This window comes from Hypanus sabinus, chromosome X1, assembly GCF_030144855.1.
Source record: "Hypanus sabinus isolate sHypSab1 chromosome X1, sHypSab1.hap1, whole genome shotgun sequence".
Lineage (NCBI taxonomy): Eukaryota > Metazoa > Chordata > Chondrichthyes > Myliobatiformes > Dasyatidae > Hypanus > Hypanus sabinus.
In genome coordinates this window covers 17,146,598-17,173,982 of record NC_082738.1, presented here as the reverse complement: position 1 = coordinate 17,173,982, position 27,385 = coordinate 17,146,598, and the positions used below count along the sequence as shown (strand labels likewise).

Here is a 27,385-nt window from a genome sequence, read left to right as displayed (position 1 = left end):
GGAGTTGCTTTGTGTTTTTTTTTTGTCTCCATGGTGTCGTTTCTGTCAGCAGACTGACTGGCCAGCAGTTGGACCTTCCAGATACAGGTGTATTTTACTATATTCAATTGATAAACCTTGACTGCACACAGGTCTCCAAATTTTTGTAATTAATTTGGATCACTTTGTAGAGATCTGTTTTCACTTGCACACGGAAGAGACTTTTTCTGTTGATCAGTGTCTAAAAAGCCAAATTAAATCCACTGTGATTTAATGTTGTGAAACAATAAAACATGAAAACTTACAAGGGGGTATGAATACTTTTTATAAGCGCTGTATCTTTTTACTGGCAGTTGGAGGAATTTCCCTACAAAACCCACAATGTTGAAGAAAAGGAAGCAGCTTAGAACAGTATTTAATACCACATTAAGTCATGGTTTGAAGTGCAGCATTTTGAAAACTAACTTATGTTCATGATATTTTACAGTCCAAGTTTGATAGAATGCAAAATTAAGTAGTAGTTTAGAGAATTTTTTCATTTTCCTTTCTGTATATACCCCTCGTCCCCCCATTGTCCAATCTGACTAGCAAGGCGCTGTACTTGGGGCTTTTGCCCTCTATTGTTCTTGTAGCCCTAAATGGAAAATCATCTCAGATTAATTTTATTTTTAAACATCTGGATTTGTATAATAAAATTAAGATGTCAACAAACTGTTATTACTTATATACATTAACTTAGAAAATATGCCAAATTGTTTGAGTTTAGCTGAACACAATTCAAAACTGAACCAGAAAGAAATACTTGGACAGATGACCAAAAGCTAGGTCAGAAAACCCTATTTTAAGGGAGATTTTCAAAGGATGAGAGAGAAGAGAGAGGATCAGAAGAGGGGATTTGAGTCTGCAGTCCAGAAGGGTGAAGACTTAGTCAACATTGATGGGGCAAAAGAGGTGTGGGAAACACAAGAAGTCAGAGTTGAATATACACAGGAGATCTGAACTCTGAAGGTGTCAGACTAGAAGAGGTTATAGAAGTGGAAAGCCTCATGGAGGAACTTGAACATAAGGATGAGGTTTTTGTAGTTATGTTACTGGTCTGGGCGTTAATGTATGTTGATAAGCTTGGTGATGCCAGATGAATATACTTGGTCTGAACATCACATTCAGCAGAGGTTTGGATGAGCTACTGTTTATGCGAAGTAGAACATGGGAGATAAACTAGAAGAACAGTGAAAAAGTGGAGTCGAGAGGTAACAAAATTAGGCAAAACCGTAGGCATGGAAGAACAATTGGGTTAAATTGGAAACTGTTTATTAAAACCTGGATGCAGGGGTTGCAACATGGCATATGCATTGACTGAGCTGTGTTGGAATTTGTAGCAATTTCACATCAACACAAGTTATTTATGCTGTTGAGATGGCCTTGAGCAAACGTTTAATTTTAACAGAAGTTGCGCGCGTGTGTGTGTGTGTGTTGGGGGAGGAGATCGTTGAGGATACTGCTTGCAATGTGACCACTATTTACGCCGCGATTTTCGTGGCAGATAGAAAATATCTTTTAATTAAAAGTAAAGTGTTAGTTCGATATTAAATTAGGAGTTGGTTAATATCGTAAGTATGATTTAGGTTTCATTGCCACTAAATCTTATGTTTTTATTTGATTTTAGAATTAGATACTTTGTGTTTGAAAATGCGATTTACGGTTGAATTTCAAATTTGAGACACCGTTTCTAACCCGTCCTTTTGTTCGGCTGGAACGCGATGCTTTGTGTTGCCTGGATTTTAGTTCACTAACATGTGTTCCGCCGTTAATTTCAGTTTTTAGTAATGCAGTTTTGGTGTTGTGTGTCATCTGCTGCTTTAAATATTATTGAAACAGCTCGAAGAATAGAGTTTAGTCAGATATGTTTAAATAATTTTTGAGATTCGTTTTGGAAACTGAGAACCTTCTCAGTTTTACTTCGAAACGGATGGGATAGGGTTTTCTGTCGGAACTAAACATTTTATTGCATTGACCCGCTGCTGTTCCTGCCTGCAGATTTTCCTACTCAGTTGCATATTTAACATACCTATCAGATACGTCCCTATTTCCTTGGTAATATTTTAAAATAATTATCTGTTTTTTTTCCCCAAAAATTTACCCAAGCTGGAACGAGCGTTTGGAAGCTACTGTTTCTAACCGGAACGGAAGTGATGACGTTTCCGTCGCTCCTCTGGATGTTTTTGGTTCTGTTCACTTTTCATTTTCTCGGTTTTTTTTGTCTTTGTAGGTTTAAGTCAAGTCGGATTTTTCTTTTAATTTTGCCTTTGCTCTCGAGTTTTGTTGAATGTTTTTGATTACTTAGTGACAGGAAATAGTGAAGCCGAACCCGGAGAAAGTGAGGAGTGGCCGCGGCCCAAGCTGGAGCCTCCTGCCCGAGGCCAATGTCGATCATAAAGCTTTCTATACAAGGAATAGGATCAGCCATGCAGTGGGGAATTTCCATCAGTATTTATGGAGTGTAGGGGTATAAGGATAGGGCAAGCAATAAGGTAAATTGTTTTTCGTCGGTACCGATTACTGATTTGGCGGTTTCAAATTTGTTGAATTAAAGTACTGCAGATTACTTTTAAAATTTCAGGAATCTAATGATGGATGGTCAAGTTTATAAAAGTAATATTCATATATTGTTATTTACATAATTATGAATTTTGTCAGAAGGGAAATGCATTAGAAATGGGTTGAAAAATTGAGTTTAATTCCTATTGGCCTTCATAAAGCCATATAAGGTCAGGTCAATTACTCAGTGTGACCTTTTGTTTTTGCTGTTTGAATTATGAACAGTCCTGAAATGTTTGCACTTGTATATTTGAAGGTGGTTTCACCTGAAATAAAAAATCCATCAAAGTGCAGGAGTTTATTCTGTGGGTGACCTATAGAGCAGGCATTTTTATTTTGTGGCAGGGAAAGCCGTGTTGGAACAGTCTAAGTGTTGTTTTTACATCCCCATTGTGTTAATTTAATTTTAGAGCTGGAGTTTGACATAATACAGGTGATAATTATAAACTTGTGTTAAGGTTCTTGAAATGTTACTTTAAGAGTTTTTTCCCCCAAAACAATATGGAGTAAAATAGTTTTTTTCTGCAGAAAATATATGCACATTTAACAGCAATTTTTAGTTTAATCTGTTTACATTCCAGCAATAAACAACTAATCTCTTGTTTTTTATTGTTGCCTCTTTCAGAAAATTGTTATCCTATCCTTGTGTTAGGATTTCATTTCCAAAATATAATGTGATTAGATGTTCTCTGGTGTGCTTTCACTTTCTATTTAATAGACTATGTATATTTCTGAAGCTGAATACATTTTAATACATTTATATGCAAATATACAAGAGTTAGGAGTTTTGTTTTGTAATTAGGTATATTGTAGTTATTCAGTATGTGGATTTTGCTTTGATGCCCTTGATTTGCGAGTAGCTTTGATAATCATTTTGGCTGTACTTTAGCTGTATATAGTATTGCTGGTGTATTTGGGATGTTATGTTGAAATTGTGCAAGATGTCAGTGAGGTTTAATTTAGAGTATTTTGCCCAGTTTTGGTCGCTTAGGGTAAATGCAAGCCAGTTTTTTCCACTGAGGTTGGGTGAGACTAGAACTAGAGGTCATGGTTTAATGGTGAAAGGTGATTTGTTTAAGGGGAACATGAGGGGAAACTTCACTCAGAGGATGGTGAGAGTGTGGAACGAGCTGCCAGAGCAAGTGGTGGATATGGAGTTGATGTGAACATTTAAGAGAAATTTATATACGTACATGGATTGGAGGGCTATTGAGAGCTACGGTCTAGGTACAGGTCAATGGGACTAGGGAGGTTAATGCTTTGACACAGACTAGATGGGCCAAAGGACCTGTTTCTGTTCTGTAGTGTTCTATGACTGTATTGTATTTCTCAGTACTTTTTCTTTGAATGTTAGATTTAAGTTGCATCAGTTTGCATTTCTTGTAGACCAATGTAAACATAATAGTCATATCAAAGACAGAACTGAAATAGACATCCATATTGCCTAGGCACTGTGCATTTTTTGCTTTCTTCAGAAGCTGGAGCATGCATAGTGATGAAGGTTTACATTTGCAGCAATACACTGTAATTTCATGTTTATTATTCAGTTCTAGTTCCCCACTGGACAGCATAGAGATACATTGTGTTATGAAATGAAACGCTACCTATTTTAAGATTGCATATCTTTTCAAACCTTGATTCAAGAGGAGCAAAGAAATTAAATTTAGTCAGTTTGATCCATGTCTTTTTGAGTAAATGGTGTAGGCAAAGGATGAGAGAACAAACTAACTCAATTCTTTTTGTCCCCCCTTGCAATAATTGTTCTTAAAAGGCTTGAATATTTAGGAATTGAAATTGTTGTTATGTTTTGTAACGCCTCCAAAATTACTACTGTTTACTCAGTTTTAGTGAACTATTAGTGTTATTGAAGAGAACTATGTCAGTTTATACCTCATGAAAGTTTTTGTATCGCTCTGTTGGAATAGTCTCTTGCCTTCTCTTTGTGTACTTAGCATCTCTTTTAAATTAATTAAGGGTATTGAATTGATCTAGGCTATTAGCTTCAGTTACTCCATGAATGAGCATGCTTCATGTTTTAACGTTTCCATGTGCAATAAAGCTCTTTAATTTTTTTTAAATTGGATTTATTAGTGACTAAGAATTTTAACTGAGTCTCTACCATCAGTAGAAACATTCATATTATGTCTCACGCTTTGTTTCAGTGAAGGACAGTTGTACAATTGGCAAGGCAGCATTTATAGCCAATAACCTATTGTCTTGAGAAGGTGGCGTGAGCAACGTTGAAGCGCTGAAGCCCTTTTTAGTGAAGGTATTTGGATAACATTGATGAGCTGAGTTTCATGATTTAGACCCAACAGTAGTGAAGGAACAGTGATTATGTTTGTTGGTTGGTGTTTTGGTCCCAAGTGCCAGCTGCCCTTGTCGAGCTAAGAAGCATTTCCCAATAGTTTCCTTTTGGCCTTTATAAGGATTTGGAATATGATATTTGTATGATGTTCTTGGGTCTATGTATATTGTTTGTGTGTTGGTGAGTATTGGAAGTGTGGCTTTTTTTATTATTATTTCACTCTTGTGCATCTGGTGTTAGCGACATGTAATCCCACAAGTTGGTTTGTCTTAATTGTACTGATAATTCTTGTGGCCTTTGGATATGACTGAAAGTTGATATTAGGTGAAAACAATTTTTGTTGCATGGACTTGTGCATTGATTAATTATGCCCAAAGAGAGTGGATTTTCATCTTGGGTTGAATTCAACTCGAGAACTGTAGTGAAAGATTTCTCCAAGCTTTCTGTCCAAGCTAAGTTTCTTGGGTGCATAATACACTTGGGCAAAATAGGTTTGTTATAAATATTCTTCATATTTGCTAGATATGAGATCAACAGGAGGTTGAATGGAGGAGGGTTAATAGGCTTTATAAATTTGCAACTAAGAAATAACCATTTATTAGCAGACAGTTTTTAGTAATGGGCAAAGAGTACTGTACATTTTGAACAGTTATGCTGATTTACATCAGTTTCAGAGGAAATAACGTTCTGTGTTCAGAGTAGCAATTGATGTGCTGTATTTTTATCTATAATTATTGTTAAGCAGTCTGTGCATCAGAATATTATCTAAATGACTTATAAGCAAGTGCAATAAGAGGATCAGTTTGTAGCTGCACTTTATGAGCATTTTAAATATGGATATACATGTATGTTTTTTATTACCTGAATTGTTTAGATGATTTTTCCAACAAATATAAACGTTTCTACTTTCTTGGTCAGTGTCTGCCCATCAGAATTTGTGTTTAACAGATTTATTCTGAAGAAGGCAATTCATTTAGTGTCACAAGTGAAGACTCTGCTTGCTATTCCTCGTGTATAACTTGGGCATTTAAAAAAATTTATAACCTTGACGCTTGAGGCAATGCAATGTACACACATGCAGTTTGTATAGCATTGTTTCAAGCTTATGTATCTTTTGAAGTAATCTTGATAAACTGAATATCTCTGGATCTTGGTGGGATTATTTGTACGAGTCAGCCTTGTGGAAAATACAGCTGGGAAAAATAGAAGCCTGTGGAAACTGCATCAATTTTTTGATTGGGGTGAAGTGACGATAATTTTGGTAAAAGTGTAATTATGGACCAGTGAACATGAATTAATGATTTGAAATCTGTACCAAGATCTTGAACTGTGGCATTGGTGTCAGTAATTTTTCAGATTTTTAAAAAATCTATTTGAAATCTAATGTATTTTTAATGAGTTGTCCTTAACTTAAAGTTTAATACATCTTTCTTGGAATTCCATGTTGAATCCCTCCCTTCCCAATTATTTTTTGTACTTGCTGCAGTCCTGAAATTACAGAGTTAAATGACATCCTATGTTATGTCACAAAAGTAAACTCTGCACCCTCCTTCTCAACCTTTTGATGTTTGAACATAATATTCTCCAACACATTTCCAGTGTTGTGTAACTGAATGGTTCTTCAGTTGCTTGGTTCCATTCTTATCTACCTGATCACAGCCAGTGAATCGCTTACAGTGGCTATTTTCACACATGTCTCTCCAGTATCCTTGGGGATTTATCCTTGACCTCTTCTGTTTGTCCCCTAACTACCATATCTCATTGACTCCTAAAGCAAAGAGTCCCAAAGAATCAAAAGGGTGTTGATAAGCACATGAGTGAAAGAACAAGCTGCAAGAGTAGAGGGAAAGGAAGAGAACAGGGAATGAAACTGATGGGATGCTTCCCTGAAAGCTGGCATAGCCTGTATGAGCCAAACAGTGTCACACATATGCTTGGAACATTTAGCTCTCAATTATCAAAATGCTTGTCCAACATGTAGCACAAAATGAGTAGAAATTTCATCTGGTCAAATTGTTCTTTGGTCTCACCATTACCTTGCACTGTGCTTGATTTCATTCCCTGTTCAATGATTTAGATGGGGGTAAGTTAGCCGATCACTTGGTTGGGAGTGTGTTATGTTACTGCACAAGCAAGATGGCAAAGAAATCTGTGTGTGCAATTGATGGACTTACTGCCTGACATTTATTACTGCTCATTTACTTTTAAATAATGTAGATTATTTGTTGTTAAGTTTTTACACCCCTCACCATTGCATTAACTCTAGCCTGTGGCAGTAACTTTGTCTTGAAACTTGATGGATAGATGAGATGTATCATGATCTAATTGAATGTAGTAAGAAGATAAAGGGGCTGAATGCCTTTGTCCCTGTTCCTGTGTGCTGATGTTGAATTTGTGTAAAATTGCTGGATGAGGTTATTGTATCATAGTATTTGACAACTTCCACTTTTGTTGAAATTACTTCATGTTGAGTACTCAATTAGGAAAGCTAATATGGCATTTATACATTGAGCTCTGCATCTTCTAATACAGAAATTGCACTGCTATTCACGTTACCTTTATGTTTTTATATAATTGGGTGCAGTTTTAAGTATACTGTTCACAATATATTTTTCAGGTGTTTCAGCAAGTGGTGTCGGATCTGGGAAAAAGGTTCAGTATGGATGGAATGGAATCGAGCAATGAGGACAATTGCTCAAGTGCCACAGGTATGCTTCTTGGTATGTGTAGCTTGGTTTCATGGGCTTGTACGATACCTGATTTTGTTTTTAGTGTGGCCAGAAACACTAGCCTATTGCTTATTAACTGCTTGGCAAGTTAATCTAATGTCACCTTCTATATGGATGCTTCTATCTTAAGTAATTTCTGTTGTTTGATGCTCAATACATATTCCTTGGTTGTTTACACCATATTGTCCCTTATTCAGAGGTGCAGATCATGCCATTCCATCCCATCTTTCCTCCAACAATCCTATTGCTTAGAAAACTCCAACTTGGATTGTGACTTGGCTGAAATTGAAGGTGGTTTAAGGATGAAACTGAGAATCATTGTTTCATCTTACTCTGCCATTTGTATGTTGGCACTTGGCTTTCTCAACTTCAAAAGGGTTGATGAATGAAAATTCTTGAACCAGGGGTTATGATATATAAGATAAGTTAGATTGATTGAACAATAACTAGAAAGGTAAACAATTGAGTATAGTGGTTAAAGACTATCCAACAAAAGCAAATAAGACTACAAGATAAAAGGAATGGAATTGGGCTACTTGCCCCATTGAGTCTGCTCTTCATCATGGCTGATCTTTTTTCTTCACAGCCCAATTCCTACCTTTTCCCCATAACCCTTCATACTGTGACTAATTAAAAACCTACCAACCTCTGCCTTAAATATACCCAATGGCTTGGCCTCCACAGCTATCTATGGCAATGAGTTCCACAGATTCACCACTCTGGCTAAAGAAATTCCTCCTGTTCTCCGTTTGAAATGGATGCCCCTCTTTTCTGAGGCTGTGCCCTCTGGTCCTAAACTCTCCCGCCAAAGGAATCATCCTCTCCACATCCACTCTATCGAGGCCTTTCAGCATTCAATAGGTTTCAATGAGGTCACCCCTCATTGTTCTGAATTTCGGCGAGTATGGGCCAAGAGCCATCAATTGGTTTTCATGTGGTAAGTCTTTCATTCCCAAAATCATGCTTGAGCCCTCAAAACCCTCTGTGATGTCAGCATATTCTTTCTTTGATCAGGGGCCCAAACTCATAATACTCCAAGTGAGGCCTTACCAGTGCCTTGTAAAATTCAACATTACAATCTTGCTTTTATATTCTAGTCCTCTCAAAATGAATGCTAGCATTGGATTTGCTTTCCTCACCACTGACTCAACCAGCAAATTAACACTTAAGGAGTCCTGCATGAAGAGTCCCAAGTATCTCTGCACCTCAGATTTTTGAATATTCACTCCATCTAGAAAATAATTTTAGCTTTCATTTCTTCAAAGTGCATGACCATGTGCTTCCTGTGCCATTTCTTTGTCCATTCTCCTAATCTGTCTAAGCCCTTTTGTAACCTGTCTGCTTCCTCATTGTTACCTGCCCCTCCGCCTATCCTTGTATCATCTGCAAACTTGGCCACAAAGCTATCAATTCCATCATCCAAATCATTGACCTATCACAATTTAAAAACAAAAGTGGTCCCAACACCAACTCCTGTGGAATACCACTAGTCAATGGCAGCCAACCAGAAAAGGCTCCATTGATTCCCACTCTTTGCCTCCTGTCAATACTCTTATCAATCCACAAACAAGAGAAAATCTGTAAACACTGGAAATCCAAGCAACACACACAAAATGCTGGAGAAACTCAGCAGGTCAGGCAACATCAATGGAAAAGAGTAAACAGTCAACGTTTCGGGCCAAGACCCTTCATCAGGACTGGTGAAAGGTCTCAGCCTGGAATCTTGACTGTTTACTCTTTTCTATAGATGCTGCCTGACCTGCTGAGTTCCTCCAGCATTTTGTGTGTGAATGCTCTATTTATGCTAATATCTTTCCTGTAATGCCATGGTCTCTTGTTAAGCAGCCTCATGTGTGGCATCTTGTCGAAGGCCTTCTGAAAATCCAAGTACACAACATTCACCGATTCTCCTTTGTCTCTCCTGCTTGCTGATTCCTCAAACATTTACAACAGATTTATTAAGCAAGACTTACCCTTGATGAAACTGACTTCGGCCAGTTTTATCATGTACCTCCAATAAGGTGAATGCATGACACTAAACTACTCAATAAATACAGTTTGTTACTACTATTGCATTTGGTCTGTGGAGTTTTCAGCCTGCTTAATTACTGTTCAAGTTTGTGATTACTTGACTGAGAAGAAGTCAGACATGGAAATCTGTCTGCATATCTGGCAATTATAGAAACATTATGGTCTGTTGTTCATACGATTGTGTAAAGGAACTTTATGATCCCCATTCAAGAATCACTTATAATTGGTTTCACAACTCTTTCTTAGTTTAAATTTTACTGAACTGTCAAGCTTACTAAATTGAACTGATCAACATCTGAACAAACTTAAATAGAGCAGATATCACTTGGGATTACTGTTGAACTGATTGTTTGCATATGGGGTCATAAGTGCTCTCTGTAGTTATTGCTTGTATTTTCAGATTTGTGCATCTATAAACTATACAAACTAAATGTCTTTTAATGAGGTAATGAACTACTGTTTATTCTTACTGAAAAATGCACTGATGAAATTTACTGCTTATAACTTATAATGGTAAATGTTGATCATGAGCTTTCAATTCAAATGTAAATATGTCTTGTTTTCTAATGGAACCACCTACCAACTCTTGACCATTTCTATTTGAAGAATATTTCAACTTTCTGCTTTATCTGCTATTTTTCCATATTACTTTCCATCTGCCATATACTTTACCATACACTTAAATCGTAAATGTTGCCTGATGTTCCTCTGTGTCTTTCTCTTAGGCTACACTGATACCTAGCTTTGATTCATCAGTAAATTTGGATATGTTACAAGACGCCTTTATTCAAGTCCTGGATATAGATTATAAACTGTTGGGTTCAAGCACAATCCTGTGACACCTCACTTAACACAATCTACCAACCTAAGAATGACGCATTTGTTTTCTTTCCATTAACTAAATTTCAGTCCGATACTGTTGCAATGTAATCTTCATAATCTCCTCTGTGCCATTTTATCAATAACCTTCCAAAAGTTCAAATTCTTGATGTTAATTTGTTCTCCCTTATTTTGCTGGTTGCAACTTCAAAAAAAACTTCTAACATATTATTCAAATGTAACTTTACTGTCAGTAGATCTACATTTACTCTGTCCTGTTTTTTTCAAATTCCTTTTACCACTTCCTGAATAATACATTCCAGCATTTTCCCTGTTACTGATATCAGGCCATCTGGTTTATGGTTCCTGTCATTCTTATCTGCAACACTAGGGTTATGTTTTCTACCTTTCAACCTGCAGGAACCACTTAAGAATCTATGGAATTTTGGGCAATGACAGTACATCTATTATCTCTGTAACTACCACCCTCAGAACCCCATGATGCAAATCATCATGTCCTGAGTAATCGTTGGATTTCAAGCCTATTAATTTCTCCAAAATTAGTTTTCTACTAATGCTAGTTGTAAACATTTCTTATTGTTGCGGTGCCCTTGAACCACAAGTGATTGATACCACTCTCAAATTTGTACTTCAACATCACAAAGAGAATCTCTCAATTGAGCCCTCAACTATTCAAGATGTAAGATGTGCTAGTTATCGGGTCAAGATCAATAGAATTGGAGGATCACATAGGATACTGGTTGGGATGAAGGGTAGTGATTGAGGGACTTTACTAAAGTTCTTTGATCTATATATTCAAGAATGATATTAAGTAAAATCTAAAGAACTTAAGAAACGTTAGCCTCATTTATTAACTTTTAAAGGTGGTCAGGTCAATGTGTGAAAGTTATTGTAGTATTACCTTCCTTTCCACAGTAAGGAACATTCACATGTATTCTTCAAAGGTTCAAAGGTCCAATTTAATGTCAGAAATGTGTACAACATACATCCTGAAATGCTTTTTCTTCGCAAACATCTGCAAAAACAGAAGTGCCCCAAAGAACAAACGACAGTTAAATGTAGAACCCCAAAGAACCCCCCTCCAGCACCCCTCCCTCCCCGCACATTAGTGGCAGTGAGCAGCAATCCCCCCCTCCCCCCCCACCAGCAAAAAAAAAACAAGTATTGGCACTGCCAACAAGGACTCAAGCGTGAGCAAAGCAATAGCAAAGAAACAGACTTGCAGTTACCCCAAAGACTTTGCGTTTCTCCCAGCATTCGACATCCCACAGGTTTTCTCTCTCTCCCTGATAAAGGAGAAGGAGGTGTCTCCATTTTCCGGCGAGTGGGGAGACATAACAAACAACTAGTTGGTTTACAATGTTAAAAGTCCGCTTTTTTCGAGCTCTGTGCCTGAAGATTGCGAAGATCCCGGGTCTTCGGGCCCACAGCAGATATCCTGATGACACACGGGTCTCATGCCTGACCCTCGATCCATCCATCTCCAGAGCCTCAAGATCTTAGGTCTCCAAATCCGAGCTGGACTCTCAGGCCGAACCCTTGGCGTGCCAAACAACGGCCAGTCCTGAAACCCCGAGAGCGGGTCCCACTCCCGCAAAGAATCAAAGTCAGTGTGTAACTCCAGGTCAGGGTCTTCAAAAGAACCCTGAAACAGAAAAATAGAGATATTAAAGATGGAAATAGAGCTGTTTTCTTCAGACTGTTTTCTTCCAGTTGCAGCAACAAAGTGGACTTTGTTCATTTCGCTGGACACGTGACATGATTTTCATTTGTCAGTAGAGCAAGGGAAGGCTTTGGTTACTGTATCAAAGCTATGCATGGTTTTAATTGACATGATGAAGGCTTGTGTCTAAGTCACTGAGCAGTTACCACTGAGAGTGGGTGTTGGATAACTTCGGCTGCTGTAGAAAAAATATCGAATTTACTAGACTTTTTCAGCTGAATGGTAGCATTCCCTATAGTGTTTTGGAGATGGAGTCAGCAAAGATGCAGCATTCTTGAAGCTTTCTTTACTTTTTTAGTAGTCGTCCTTATCCTGACCAAAATCCATCTTCCTGCTGGAAATGACATTGAATATATTTGAACAGAGGACTTTTTATCTTTGACGTTTTTATTAGAGACTGATTAGCTTCTCAGGCATCTGTCACTGATTTCTGATATGACATTTCTTACACACCCCAGACCTTGAGCTTGTGCTAGATCTCCTTGAAAGTTTATTGAAGCCTGGAACGTAAGTTGAAGACTATGAAGAGTTTTCAATTTGTTTGAGGTTTTGCAGTTTCCCACTATGGGGACTGCTCCAGAGACCGTCAAGCAATTTCCTTACTCTACAAATGAGGTTCATTGTCTTTTATGCCTTGGGAAATTGTTTTAGTAAATTTTCATTGAACATAATGTGTGACACTAGATCCAGGCAGTTATTCCCTTTCTTTTTATTAGCTATTTCCAACCTATTTTGTATATGAAAGCTGGGTGGAGTTACTAAGATCACTTAATGAGCTTCACAAGGTGCCAATAATAATGCATCTCTAAAATTCTACATGTTAACTGGGAAGACCAGTGTGTTAATAGCTCTGTTCTCAGCAGTGGTAATGTCAGCTGCATTTGAGACAGCTATCCTCACATACCAATTCTATTGGATTGGTCACTAAATGTCCAATTTTAGGTGACCTAAACAAATGTTATGCTCTTGGCTCAGTCTCAGCCAGAGATCATGTGGAGGTGAAAGGACAAATGTAAGGCCAATGTTGAGGAAACAGAATGTGCTGGGAAGAGAAGGGTGACAACTGGTCTTAATGGCTGAAACTTTTTTGTGAAATGTTGTGATTTCAAAGCTGAAAAGGAAGAACAAAAAGGGAAAGAAATCTTAACCAGCTTTTCCATGTAGAAGCATTTGCAGTTTCTGTGAATTGATCTGTGGGCCTGCAGTTGGACTTCTGAATTGCTCTTGGACCTTTTGATGAATACCATTCTTGCAGATTAACAGTTTAAAGTATCTCTAATTGCCACATGAGCAGCCCAACTCATTGTGTCTCCACCATTGCTTGATTTCAGAAGAAACCATCTTTGATTTTGAGGTCTCTGTCATTCACAATTCCTACTGGTCCTGGGGAAAATGATTTATCTAGTTATTACTTCGTCATTATCTATACTTAGAAACTACCTTTATATTTATTGTCATGTTACTGCTGCTATTGGTCTGCTCAACAACTGCCTCTCCATCTTTGACCCTAGTTAATACTTTGCTCTTATTCTGGTCATGCCCCTGAGATGTAAACTTGTTTGTTATCTGCAGTTCAGCAGTGAAGCAGAATTGGCTTTATTATCACTGAAATATGTTGTTTTATTTTTTGTGGCAGCAGTACAGTGCAAGGCATAGAAATTGCTATAAGTTAGAAAATAAATAAATTGTTCAAAAGGATAAATAATGAGATGGTGTTCCTAGACTGTTCAGAAATCTGATGGTGGAGGGGAAGAAGCTGTTCCTAAATCATTAAGTGTGGATCTTCAGGCTCCTGTACCTTCTCCCTGCTGGTTATAATGAAAAGAAGCCATGTTGTGGAGATGAGAGTCTTTAATGATGGATTCTGCCTTGAGGCACAACCTCTTGAAGATGTCCTCGATGGCGGGGTGGGTTGGGCCCATGATAGAACTGGCTGAGTTTACAACCCTCTACAGCAGGGTTTCCCAGTCTGGGTCCACATACCCCTCGGTTAATGGTAGGGGTCCATAGCATAACAGCTTGGGAATCCCGACCTATATAGCCTGTAGCGATTCTGAGCATTAGAGCCTCCATACCATCCTGTGATGCAGCTATAGAATTTTGCAAAAGTCTTCAGTGACATGTACCAACTCTCCTCAAACTCTTAATGAAGCCTCTGGCATTCCTTCTTTGTGATTGCATCAGTATGTGGGGCCCAGGATAGATCCTCTGAGATGTTGGTGATCAGGAACTTGAAGCTGCTCACCCTTTCCACCATTGACACCTGAATGAAGACTGGTGTGTGTTCTCCCGAATTCCGATTCCTGAAGTCCACAATCAGTTGCTTGGTCTTGCTGACATTGAGTGCGAGTTTGTTGTTTTTTTTTATAAACTTTTTTTATTGTATTTCAAGTAGTTACAAAATAAAGTATGGAAAAAAATGTATATTACCCATCCCCCCCTCCCCTTAACCCCTCCCCCCTAGCATCCCTATAGAAAAAAAGAGAAAGAAAGAAAAAAAAGAAATAAAGAGTGCCTGGATATTGGAAGATCCCCACATGCTCCATGGAGTTCGTAATAACTTTAGTATATATATTTATTTCTTTCCCCAAATAACCAATTATTTCATCTTCAGAGCACCTATATATTTAATCCTGTCTTTTGTAAATAAGGGCGCCAAATTTTCAAAAATGTTTCATATTTATCTCTTAAATTATAAGTAATTTTTTCAAGTGGAATACAGCTATAAATTTCTTTCTTCCAACGACCGATACTTAAATATGTATCCGATTTCCAAGTAACTGCAATAGCCTTTTTTGGCTACTGCCAATGCAATTTTTATAAATTCTTTTTGATATTTATTCAATTTGGGTATCGGTTTCATTCCTTCAATATCACCTAGTAAAAATAATATTGGATTATGTGGAAGTTGTATTCCAATAATTTGTTCCGATAAAACTCTTAAATTTGTCCAAAAAGGTTGAATTTTAGAACAAGACCAAGTAGAATGTAAAAAAGTACCAATTTCTTGGTTACATCGGAAACATTGATCAGATAAATTTGGGTTTAATTAATTTATTTTTTGTGGTGTAATATATAATTGATGTAAAAAGTTATATTGCACTAATCTAAACCGGACATTTATTGTATTTGTCATACTCTCAAGATATAGTCTTGACCAATTTTTTTCTTCAATTTTAATATTCAAGTCACTTTCCCATTTTTGTCTTGACTTATGGACTCCTTGTTTAATTGCCTGTTTTTGAATCAAATTATATATACAAGAAATGAATTTTTTAATCTTTCCTTTTTGAATTAAAGTTTCTATTTCATTAGATTTCGGCAATAACATTGTTTGACCTAATTTTTCTCTTAAATAAGCCCTTAGTTGAAAGTAACAAAAAAGAGTGTTGTTTGATACTTTATATTTATTCTTTAATTGATCAAATGACATTAAGATACCTCCTTCAAAACAATCTCCTATATATCTAATCCCTTTTTGAAACCAATTATATAAAAGTTGATTATCCATTGTAAAAGGAATAAGTCTATTTTGAATTAAAGATCTCTTTGCTAATAAGGATTTCTTTATCTCGTCGTCAACATTTATCTTATTCCATAAGTCAATCAAATGTTTTAATATAGGAGATTCTTTCTTTTCCCGTATCCATTTAGATTCCCATTTATGTATAAAATCTTCTGGTATATTTTCTCCTCTTTTATCTAGCTCTATTCTAATCCATGCCGGTTTGTCTTTCTCAAAAAAAGATGCAATAAATCTAAGTTGATTTGCATTATAATAATTCTTAAAATTTGGAAGTTGTAACCCTCCTAGATCAAATTTCCATGTCAATTTTTCCAACGATATTCTTGACATCTTACCTTTCCAAAGAAACTTCCTCACATATTTATTTAACTCTTGAAAAAACAGTTTGTTGTTGTAACACCATGCAACCAGCCTATCTATCTCACTTCTCTATTTTTCTTTGTCACCATCTGAGAGTCTGCCCACAACAGTGGTGTCATTGGCAAATTTATAGATAACATTTGAGCTGTACCTGTCCACGTAGCCATGAATGTAGAGAGAGTAGAGGAATGGGCTAAGGACGCATTCTTAAGGTGCACCTATGTTGATTATCAGTGAGGAGAAGATGTTATTAACAGCAGTCTGCTGATGGAGGAAGATAAGGATCCAGTTGGAGAGGGAGGTATAGAAGTTCAGGTTTTAATGCTTGTTGTTTAGTAGTGCACACTCTGACCTTGCTCACTACTAAAGCCGTCAGTTTCTCTTTGATGCCTTGCAGAAGAGTTATTATTAGCTGCTTTTCTTCCCTATCGACTGCATATTAAACCTGTGTTTGCCATCTCTTTCCACGAGGAAAAAAAACGATCATTAACATCTCTATGGTTGTCATCTTCCATTCTTTTGGCATCCCTTGCCTGCTAAACCAAGCCTTTCCCTTCTCTAGCCTTGACTCTATATCGTATTTACCGTATTCTGGTTTCCCTCTTGTTTCTCCCAGTGCCTTCTACAAACTCATCTTGTCCATGGGTCGTTGACTTGAAGTCTTGATTATTTCTCTCCACAGATGCTGCATAACTTGCTGAGTACATTTGCCTCTTTTTTTGTTTTTGTTTGCTTTAGACTTTCAGTATCTGCAGTTTATTTATTTTTTGCTTCAAAATCTACATTTTGTTGTCATGACCCTATTTGAATAATCTACTATCCACTTGAGCTCACATTGTATGTGGTGACCTCTTCTTGTTTTGTGTGTTCCCTGTACTTTTTAGAGCCGTATCACTACCCTTATCAAAAATTACATGTTTTTGTTTTACTTTGTCCTTGCTGTCAGTTTTTTTTTCCCTCCTAGTTTCAGTTCCCTCTCTTGCTGGCTCCCAAATCTGTACAATTTTATCTGCAAATCTCTTTACCTCTCCAGTTGGGTTTTTGCCTCACAGAAAGCTCTAGAGCATAGGAGAATGGGGGAGATTTGATAGAGGGTATACAAACTTATGAGGGATACAGATAGCAGGCCTTTGAGTGAGAATTGAACTGGCAGTCATGGGTTAAGGGTAAAAGGTGAACTTGAGGGGGAGTTTCTTCACTTGGCGGTGAATGTGTGGAATAAGCTATCAGCAGAAGTGGTGGATGCAGATTTGATTTGAATACTTAAGAGAAATTTGGATGGGTACATGCATAGGAGGGTTATGGAGGGGCAATGGTCTGGGTGCAGGTCATTTGGACTAGGCAGATTAATAGTTCCGAATGGATTTGATGGGCCAAAGTGCCTGTTTGTCCTGTAGTGTTCTATGACTCTATGACTTGTCACATACTTCATCCTCTGAAAATGTGACTTTTACCCCCTCCCCTTCCTGATTCTCTGATATTTCTGTAACCTTTGAGATGATTGGCCTCACCTTCCACCTCCAAGGCTCTGCAGCAGCATGTCCATAGCTAGACATTGAACTTTCTAGTTTTTATTTTTGATTCGGTTTGGGTCCAGAAACATTGGTTTGTTTAAATAAAGTTTTAGTAGGGGGCATCAACTATGCCTGTCTTTGGTCTCTATAAGCATAACCAAACGAAAATAAAAGTCTGCATCATTATTCTGCAAGCTGCATGAAGTCTTTCTGTTATTTGAAATCTGCTTATCCTGTGGAATGCACATTTTTGATTCCTGCCATTTGTTAATCTCAGTAATAAATTGGGCCGTACACTGTGTTAAAAGTGGAATTCTTTGTTTGTGCTGGTGGTTTATTCAGCTATGTAGGGAATTGAAGCAAACCAATTTTGTGATCTGCCAGGAACTCAATCAAGCAGTCAGTGATTCTGTCAGTTAGTGTCTTGTTAGTTTTTGTTAACGAAATCTGTCAGTTGCTTGGTTGAATGTTGGAAGTTGATCATATTTTCATTAAGGTTCACAGTCTCAGAAGAGAAATTGGTCACATTGATTTTGATGAAGTTGTTCAATTTCCTTTGAATAATCATGTTCTTGTCTCCATTTTCAGCTATCCCTTTACTCTCACAATTGTTTTAGTTACTACTGTATGCTATTTTTAAAATCCAGTGCAGCATTTTAAAAGTAAAGTTTAAATTTGGTATGTTTGCCATTTTTGTTGGTGCTGTTTTGTCAGTGGAACAACCCATTTCCTCCAAGTGGACTTTTTTTGCCTATTGCTTAAAATTATGAAATATTTAACCCTAATTATATTATTGGTTCTCTGTCATTGTATGACTCCACAAAGTCCAGCTTTAATATGCCACAAGAAGGATGTTAGCCCTGGTAATGTGCACTCTAAAGCCAAGAGTCACAGCCTTTGATTAGATGGAAAGCTATTTAGCACCAAGATGAGGAAAAACTCCTTCACTCAGACAGTGATGTATCTTTGGCACCCTCTACTTCAGTGGGCTGTAGAGGCTCAGTCACTGAGTTCATTTTGTGGATGCTCCATCAGATTTGAATGTTAAATGCTGGGTGTTCAGAACTGCTGGCATTTACTCATTAAAATGGAAGCAGGTTGGGACTTCTGTGCATGTGTAATTAAACATGCAAGTTCTAAATGCTAAATCTGTCTGTTCTCTAGTTTTTGAAGGCTCATTCAGTGACCTTCACCTGTGTTTAGTTACATATATTGACAAAGTAATGTTTGTACAAACTATTTGTGTGCAATAGCTCATCTTCAGTGCCGCTAGGCTTCAAATTGCTTCTGTTGTAACTGCTCTTTCCTGTGTCATATTGGCACAGGATGAAGTTTATCCCCTAGGTTTTTCTTCCTCTCCTAAAGCAATGTTTAGTGAGGTTCATAGTCATAGAACACTACAGCACAGAAACAGGCCCTTCGGCTCATCCTGGCCATCACAAACCATTAATCTGGTTAGTTCCATTGACCTGCACCCTGACCATAGCCCTCAGTACCCCTCTCATCCATGTTCCTATCCAAATTTCTCTTAAATGTTGAAATTGAACCTACATCCATCACTTGTGCTGGCAGTTTGTTCCACACTCTCAACCCTGAGTGAAGAAGTTCCCCCTCTGTTCCCCTTACACATTTCGCGTTTTATCCTTAACCCATGACCTCGAGTTGTCGTCTATCACACAACATCAGTGGGAAATAGCCTGCTTGCATTTACCCTATCTATACTCCTCATAATTTTGTATACCTCTATCAAACTTCTATGTTCTATCATTCTTTTATGTACGAGGGAATGAAGTCCTAACCTATTCAACCTTTCCCTATAACTCGGATCCTCAAGTCCCAGCTATTTTTTCTCTGTGCTCTTTCAATCTTATTTGCATCTTTCCTGCAGGTTGGTGACCAAAACTGGACACAATACTCAAAATTAGGCCTCACTAACACATTGTACAATTTCAACATAACATTCCAACTCCTGTACTCACTACATTGATTTATGAAGGCCATAAGTTTTCTTTATGACCCTATATAACTGTGACACCATGTTCAAGGAATCATGGACCTGTATTCCTGGGCCACTCTGTTCTAGCACATTCCTCAGTCCCCTACAATTTACCATGTAGGGCCTACCTGGTTGGTCCTCCCTTGGCTGGCTTCAGTGGAACCTTGCAAATACTCAATACCTTTAAATACTCAAGTTGGCATTCGCCATGTAATTAAATGTTAGTAGGATATTTATCTCATCATATAACATCCTCACATACTTTTCAGCACATTGCATTGAGAGGCTAAGGGAAGCTGAAATCTTGGGTAATTTCCCTTCCTAATCTATTTCCTATCTTGGGTTATTGAGACATTTTGTTTCTTGTACTGCAGTTGAGTCAAAGATCAACCAATTTGGGCCAGAAATTGGACTATGTTTCTTTACATTATGAATTATCTGAGCTGCTGGTTTATAGTCTATTATTATATAAAAGTGCAACACTGATAAGAATACTGAATCTATTGCCTAGTTTATGTTCATTTTCTTAGTATCTCTTGTTCACTTTCTCTCCCTACTACCACCACTGCACACAGAATTGTGTACACACATTAATTCTTAATTTAATCAAGGATACAGTTTTGGTTTCCTGTTTGTGTTTAAGTTGAGATTCATTATTACGATGTTCAAGATGATATGGGGGATGATTCCAGATTTGGGCTTCCATGGCTGTGGCTGTGCAGATTATAACTAGCCTAATTTAAAGAAAAAAAATGGCCATATTTTTTCTTTTTTATTCAGAGAAAGGGGAAACAAAATAATGTACATTAATTGGGCTGAGGTTTAACCTTTCAGCAAGGCACATGAATAAGTAACACACACAAAATGCTGGAGGAATTCAGGTCAGGCAGCATTTACGGAAATGAATAAACAGTGGATGTTTTGGGCCAAGACCCTTTTTCAGGATTGAGAAGGAAGGGGAAAGATACCAGAATAAAAAGGTAGAGGGGAAAGAGGCCAGGTGAGTAGGGAAGTTAAAGGGGTGGAGAAGAAGAATTTTATAGGAAAGGAGAGTAGTCCATAGGAGAAAGGGAAAGAGGACTAGACCCCAGGGGAATTGATAGCAGGTCAGAGTGGGGTGAGAGGGATTTATTTTCACTGGAAAGAGAAATCAATAGTCGTGCCATCAAATTGGAGGCTACCCTGATAGAATATTAGGTGTTGCTTCTCCACCCTGAGGGTGGCCTCATCCTGGTACAAGAGGAAGCTGTGGAACTACATATCAGAGTGGGAATTGGAATTAAAATGCTGGTCCACTGGAAAGTTCCGCTTGTGGCGGATGGAGTGGAGGTGCTTAATGAAGCAGTCCCCCAATTTACGATGGGTTTCACCAATGCAGAGGTGGCCGTATTGGGAGCATTGGACACAATAGATGACTCCAGCAGATTCACAGGTGAAGTGTTGCCTCAGCTGGAAGGACTGTTTGGGGCTCTGAATAGAGGTGAGGGAGGTGTATGGGCAGGTGTAGCACTCAGGCCACTTACAGGAATAAGTGCCGGAAGGGAGATAAGTGGGGAGGGATGAATGGACAAGGGAATTGCAGAGGGAGCAATCCCCATGGAAAACGGGGAGGTAAAGATATGTTTAGTGGTGGGATCCCTTTGGAGATGGCAGACGTTGCAGAGGTTGATGTGTTGGATGCAGAGGCTGATGGGGTGGTAAGTAGGGACAAGAGAGACTCTATCACTGATAAGGCGGCGGGAAGATAGCACGGAAGTTTGGAAATAAATGGAGGAGATGCAGGTGAGGGCAGCATCAATGATGGAGGAAGGGCAGCCCCATTCTTTTAAGGAGGAGAACATCTCTGATGTCCTGGAATGGAGAGCCATGTCCTGGGAACAAATATGGAGGAGGTGAAAGGACTGAGAAAATGGAATAGCATTTTTACAGGAGATGGGGTGGGAAGAGGTGTGGTCAAGGTAACTGTGGGAATCAATGGGTTTATGAAAGATGTCAGTTGACAGTTTGTCTCTGGAGATGGAGGCAAATCGAGAAAGGGGAGGGAGGTGTCAGAGATGGACCAAGTGAATTTAAGGGCAGGGTGGATGAGGCAAAATTGATGAAATTGAGCTTAGCATGAATGTGGCAACATTGCATCTGTGATTCTTTTGGGGCCATCTATTGTGCTCCTGATGCAGCCTCCTCTACATTGGTGCGACCCATCGTAAACTGGGGAACAATTTCGTTGAGCACCTCCACCACAAATGGAACTTTCCGGTGGCCAATCATTTTAATTCCAATTCCTGTTCCAACATGTCAGTCCATGGCTGTCTCTTGTGCCAAGATGAGGCCATCCTCAGAGTGGAGGAGCAACACCTTGTATTCTATCTTGGTAGCCTCCAATCTGATGGCATGAATATCGATTTCTCTTTCCAGTTTAAAAAAAATTCCCCATTCCCCACTCTGACCTTTTACCTCTTCTCATTTGCCTATCACTTCCCCTGGGTCTCCTCCTCCTCCTCTTTCTCCTATGGTCCATTCTCCTCTCCTATCAGATTTCTTCCTCACCAGCACTTTACCTTTCCCACCCACCTGGCTTCACCAATCACCTAGCTATCTTCCTTCCCCTCCTCCACCTTTTATTCTTGTGTCTTCCCGCTTCCTTGCCAGTCCTGAAGAAGGGTCTTGGCCTGAAACATTGACTGTTTATTCATTTCCATAGGTGCTACCTGACCTGTTGAATTCATCCAGCATTTTGTATGCATTGCTATGGATTTCAGCATCTGCAGAATTTCTTGTGTACATGAATAAGTTGGTGCTTTTACAAAAGATTTCTGAAACAAATACATGATGTTCAGAGGAAATGGTTGGAAAAGTTTCATTTTCTATTGCAGCTATGAATGTTGACTCCACTGGAACAAGTTGTTTGGCAGAAGAAGATGAAGGTGATCCGTCTGAATCTCATGACTCTTCAAATCAAGAAGGGGCATTAGAGCCTGTCTTGAAAGAGCAACACAAGGACAAGTGCAGGTGAGAGGGGAAATGTACAGAAGCTGTTCAGAAATTGGAGATTTCTCACCGCCTTGCTGTGGATGACACAGCTGATGCAATTTCACATATAGTTTGGGAAACACGTGAATCAAAAACAGGGGTCTCTGAAATACCTCAAATTGCAGGAGCTTCAATGACGTTTTGAATTACCTGCTGTATCTTTTGACAACACAATTCACATCTCTATCAATTTTTGTTTCATCTGCAGACTTGCTAATCAGACCACTTACACTTTCATCCAAATCTTTTGTGTGTACGTATATGTTTGCACGTGTGTGTGTGTGTGTATATATATACACCAGCTCACCATGGACACTATATGCCTTAATTTTCTGGACCAACCTACCATGAAGGGCTTTGTCAGATAATTTCCTAAAATCCCTGTACACAACGTCCACTGCTCTACCCTCATAAATCTTCTTGTTCATTTCCTCAAATGAGTTTCATGAGTCATGTTTTTCAGATTTTAATTAATTTTACTTCTACAGCTGTTTTGCTCAAGATTTTTTATTTGAGTTGTCCAGAGCTTCACACATCAATTTAATTATGGGGAAACAGTTTAAAAAATAAAACATTTTTGTGAATTTGTTACAGATCAAAGGACAGCTGTATTTAAATTTAATTTTTTTTTGTAAATAAGATAAAAGCTATTAATGTAGATAATGATTTTAAAAGTACTGTCATGAGAACTAATCTGTTGAGTCTTCCTTTTGACCAGCCTGGAGCAGAAGCTGTGCGTATTTTGTAACTGTGGAGAGCAGAGCTTACATGGACAAAGAGAACTGAAGCAGTTTGATCCATCAGTTGTGTTGACGGAACTTGGAAACAGAGGGACTAACAGAACTGAGAGGGATTCGTTGAGGCATGCGAGTGTTTTGGGGGTGGAGGGGCTCTCGGATGAGCTCACACGAGTTGGCTTTGAGCAAAGTGCAACAACAGTGGCTCTCTTTGAGTCAACAGGTGAAAAATTATAACTACTTTATTGTTTAGAGTCCAACTTTGTCCCAAGTTGTTCTCAAAGCATTTTAGTATTAATATTTCTGTATTAAATTTGTTGTATGTTGTACTTTTATAAAACTGTTCCTAATCCTCTTTTCCCCCCAATAAATTCATGTTGAAAGATTAGAGTTTTGATTCATTAAAACTTAGTTATTTTAATGTTGTTAATTTGTTACATCTTAATAACCTTAATAAGAGTCTTTCTAGGCAGCTTGGTGGTAGGAGGGTAGTGGAAGAAGGATGCATTTTGATTGAAAGTCTGTCTCTGCTGTGCCATGCAGGGATCAGTGCTGAATCCCTTGTTGCTCATTAATGACTTAAATGTGACTGTTGGAGATGAGATTAATAGATTAATAGGTTTGTAGATGTTTCACAAGTTGGTGGTGTTGTGGATAGCAAGAAAAATTGTCTAAGAATGCAAATCAGATGAAAAGTTTGGCAGAGTGCTGACAGATAGAATTTAATTCTGCCAACTACAAAGTATTTTGGGAAGTGAAATAGGGGTAGAACATGCACCGTAAGTGGTAGGACTCTAAGAAATATTAATGAACAGGGACCTTGGGGCTTGAGTATGATGTTCCCTTAAAGTAGCAACACAGGCAGGTAGTGTTGGTATAGTCAGGGCTTAGAATATAAGAATATAAGTCTTTCAGCTTTACAAAACACTGGTTGGATTGTATTTTAAATACTGTGCTGAGGTCTGGTCCCTGCACTATAGAAAGATCATGATCATGATTTTGCAGGACAGAATGCAGAGGAAATTCACCAGAATGTTGCCTGGACTGGAGGAATGTAGTTATCATGAGAGATTGGATCGAGTGGATTTGTTTTCTCTGAACTGAAGGAAGCTGAGGGATGTGCTGATTGAGGTATATAAAATTATAAGTCATAGGATAGGTATTAAGAATTTTTAACCCAAGGTGGGCTTAGCAAAAACAGGAGGGCATGGTTTTAAGGTGTGAGGAAGGAATTTTAAATGTGGTTTTTTTTACATGAAGCATGATTGATATCTGGAACTTACTGCCTCTAAGTTGTGTAGTTAAACATTATGGAGTTAAACATTAGTTAAACATTAGTTAAACATTATGCAGTCTTTGTGAAATATGTTGCAACAGTTCCATGAGTTAACTTTGCTGATAAGACAAGTTTATCCTCCCTTGCATTCATGTGACAATAATAAACCAATTTACACATAATTTGGGGGCATCGAGGGCAATGAGGAGATAATCAGACTGGGGGAATGAGATTAATGGAGTTGTTCCCCAAAAAACTGACATGACCCCAAATGGGTGAATAGACTTCTCCTTGTTCTGTGTAAGACAAGTATAAAGTACAACTGAACTTCAAGGAGATGTAGAGAGGCGAATGAAATTTAATACTGAGCTTTGCAGTGATATATTTTAGTTTTAAGAATGAAAAGATTAGTGGGTATAAGCCCAACAGAGGTGCAGCAGCAGGACTGGGAAATACTGTGCATGTATTTTTTTTGAAAGCGGATGAGTATTTTGTCAAAGTGGTTGAATGCATGCAAGTTGCTGAATGTTATAAATAGCATAGAGTCCCAGGGCATGATGAGCATGAGTGTCAGCCACAACTGGGTATGATATGCAATCATGGGTACTATGCTTCACAAAAGATTTAGAGAAAGTGCAGAGGAGACTGACAAAATAATTCCTGGGATGATCAACCTTAATCATGTAGATAGGATGGAGAAGCTGGAACAATGGAGACTCTGATGTGACCTGACAGGTATTTGAAGTTAAAATTGTTCATAGAATATTTAGATTTTTTTGGATGGGCAGAATGGTCATGAATTAGGAAATATAGAATAAAGGTAATTTTGTTGCTTGTTGCTTAAAAATAATATAGGGGAAAAACCTCTACATGGAGTCAGTGGAGGCATATCCATTTGTAACAAGCCAAAGCAAACTGAATGTTTATTGGAAAGGAAGGAATTTGCAGAGGTTTGTGTGTGAGGTGGGAGGATAGCAGGGGAGTGAGTCTGGCTGGTTTGCTCTTACATAGAGCCATTATGGATTTGGCAGGCCAAATAGCTGCTTCATGTGCTCTAACCTTTCTGTGACTTCTATCTCAATTGCCTGATGATGATCAGAATCCAACAATCTGGCTGATTATGATTTCCTTCTTGGTCTTCTCCCTCCCCCACACCACAAATCTCTTATAAGGGATTCTTTTACACAGTATTGCTTTCTTCGCATCTTTTTTTGTTATCCTGACTACTTCCACTTTGGCTGCTTTTGGTTTTCATTTTTGCAGACATGCTATCAAGTCAGAGAGACTCTCTTAGTCTCCATGTGATGCATTTGCCTAGTGCATTGTGGCATCTTCTAGTGTGTGATGATTGAACAGTGCACTTCTGTGTAGCATATGATATTACATTTATTTTGGCTCAGTTGATAATTAATTGTTTCCTGAGTCCTAAGCTTGTTGGCTCAAAGCTCACTGCAGAACTTGAAACTCTTAGGAGTAACACATTAGAGAAGTGTTGCATTGTCCTTTAGACAAGATCTTGTTTGAAAGTCTGACCTGTCTGTTTGAATTGATCAGTCTAAAGATCACATGAGATAATTCGAAAAGCAGTGGACCTTTTCAGATTTTTGGCCACAGTCTTCCTTCAGCAGCACAACTAAACGTCATTTAACTGGCCTATTCTGAGGATTTTGCTGCGCGCAAAATAGCTGTCGCATTTGCTAATGATTTGCTGCACTTCAAATAATGTAACATTAAATGAAGCACTAAGATGCTTGAGTTCAGGCGCTAAATGCATTTCTTTTTACTCTTTGTCAGGGGTTACTGCTATCAGCTGCTAAAAATAGTAATTATATAAACATTTTTTTGCATACAGACATCTTCCACTGTGATACTCTTGAATTCTGCTTGCTTAATTGGTTTTCTACTATTTAAATGTAACTAGTGTCACTGTGTAGGATGTGATAGTTTATATTGGGTTAAGAAAATGTTTGCAAATATGTGCAGAAATGCATTTTTTAGGCATACAGCTTGGTGCTGTTTCCTACTCATTTGCTTACTAGGCCTGAGTTTTAAGTCAGCTTAGATGTGATAGAAACCTCATCTTTCCTTGAGGCCCTCATTCACTCGCCCACTATGCTGCTGCTCATTTACACACATTGAAGGCAGATGTTGATTTTTGGGCACAAAATGATTTGAGAGACATGGGGATTTGGCAGGAAAGTAGACTTGTAATTCAAAATCCACAGGCTTAAGGGACTGTAAGGCTGACTTCTCCTCTTAGGTACTTTCTATTGGTCTGACAATAATTCCAAGTGGACATTGTTTCATGAGGTATTAGTGTCTATCAGTCTGAGCTAGGTGGAAAAATAAAATGACATGCTAACTTGAGCATGCATCTGAGAATAAACTTATAGGGCCTAGACAAATGCTTTCCATTTGTTTTGCTGAGTATTCCACACTGTCATCAGCACTGAATCAGGTTTCAAATCAATACCCGAAAATCACCCTTCCATCACTAGTCAAGCCTTTTGCCTCCTCCCTAGCCAAATATCCAGCTATCATAGCTGATATTGCTAACATTGAGCCAAGCTGAAAACTAACCTAGATAAAGCCCTGAGCCAGGTTGGCATTTTATATATAGTCTGACCCAAATCTGAATGATCTTGCAGAACGTAGGTCCAACTGACACATGTTTAGATCCCAGTGGGTTTGGTTAGGTTGCCTGGCACAAACTCGTAGTGTAGCCTATGCTTCTAACC

At 38.3% G+C, this 27,385-nt stretch overlaps 1 protein-coding gene across 1 annotated transcript in view; it reads left to right on the top strand.

The window, feature by feature from the left end:
* Window positions 1-27,385, top strand: part of kmt2d (lysine (K)-specific methyltransferase 2D) — a 248,352-nt gene that overhangs the window by 26,067 nt on the left and 194,900 nt on the right. Inside the window, exons 3-5 of the mRNA XM_059955967.1 lie at window positions 7,503-7,605; window positions 22,478-22,613; window positions 23,353-23,594. Of these exons, the coding sequence (XP_059811950.1) occupies window positions 7,545-7,605; window positions 22,478-22,613; window positions 23,353-23,594 (439 nt within the window). The 5' untranslated portion in view covers window positions 7,503-7,544. The remainder of the gene's footprint in view (window positions 1-7,502; window positions 7,606-22,477; window positions 22,614-23,352; window positions 23,595-27,385) is intronic.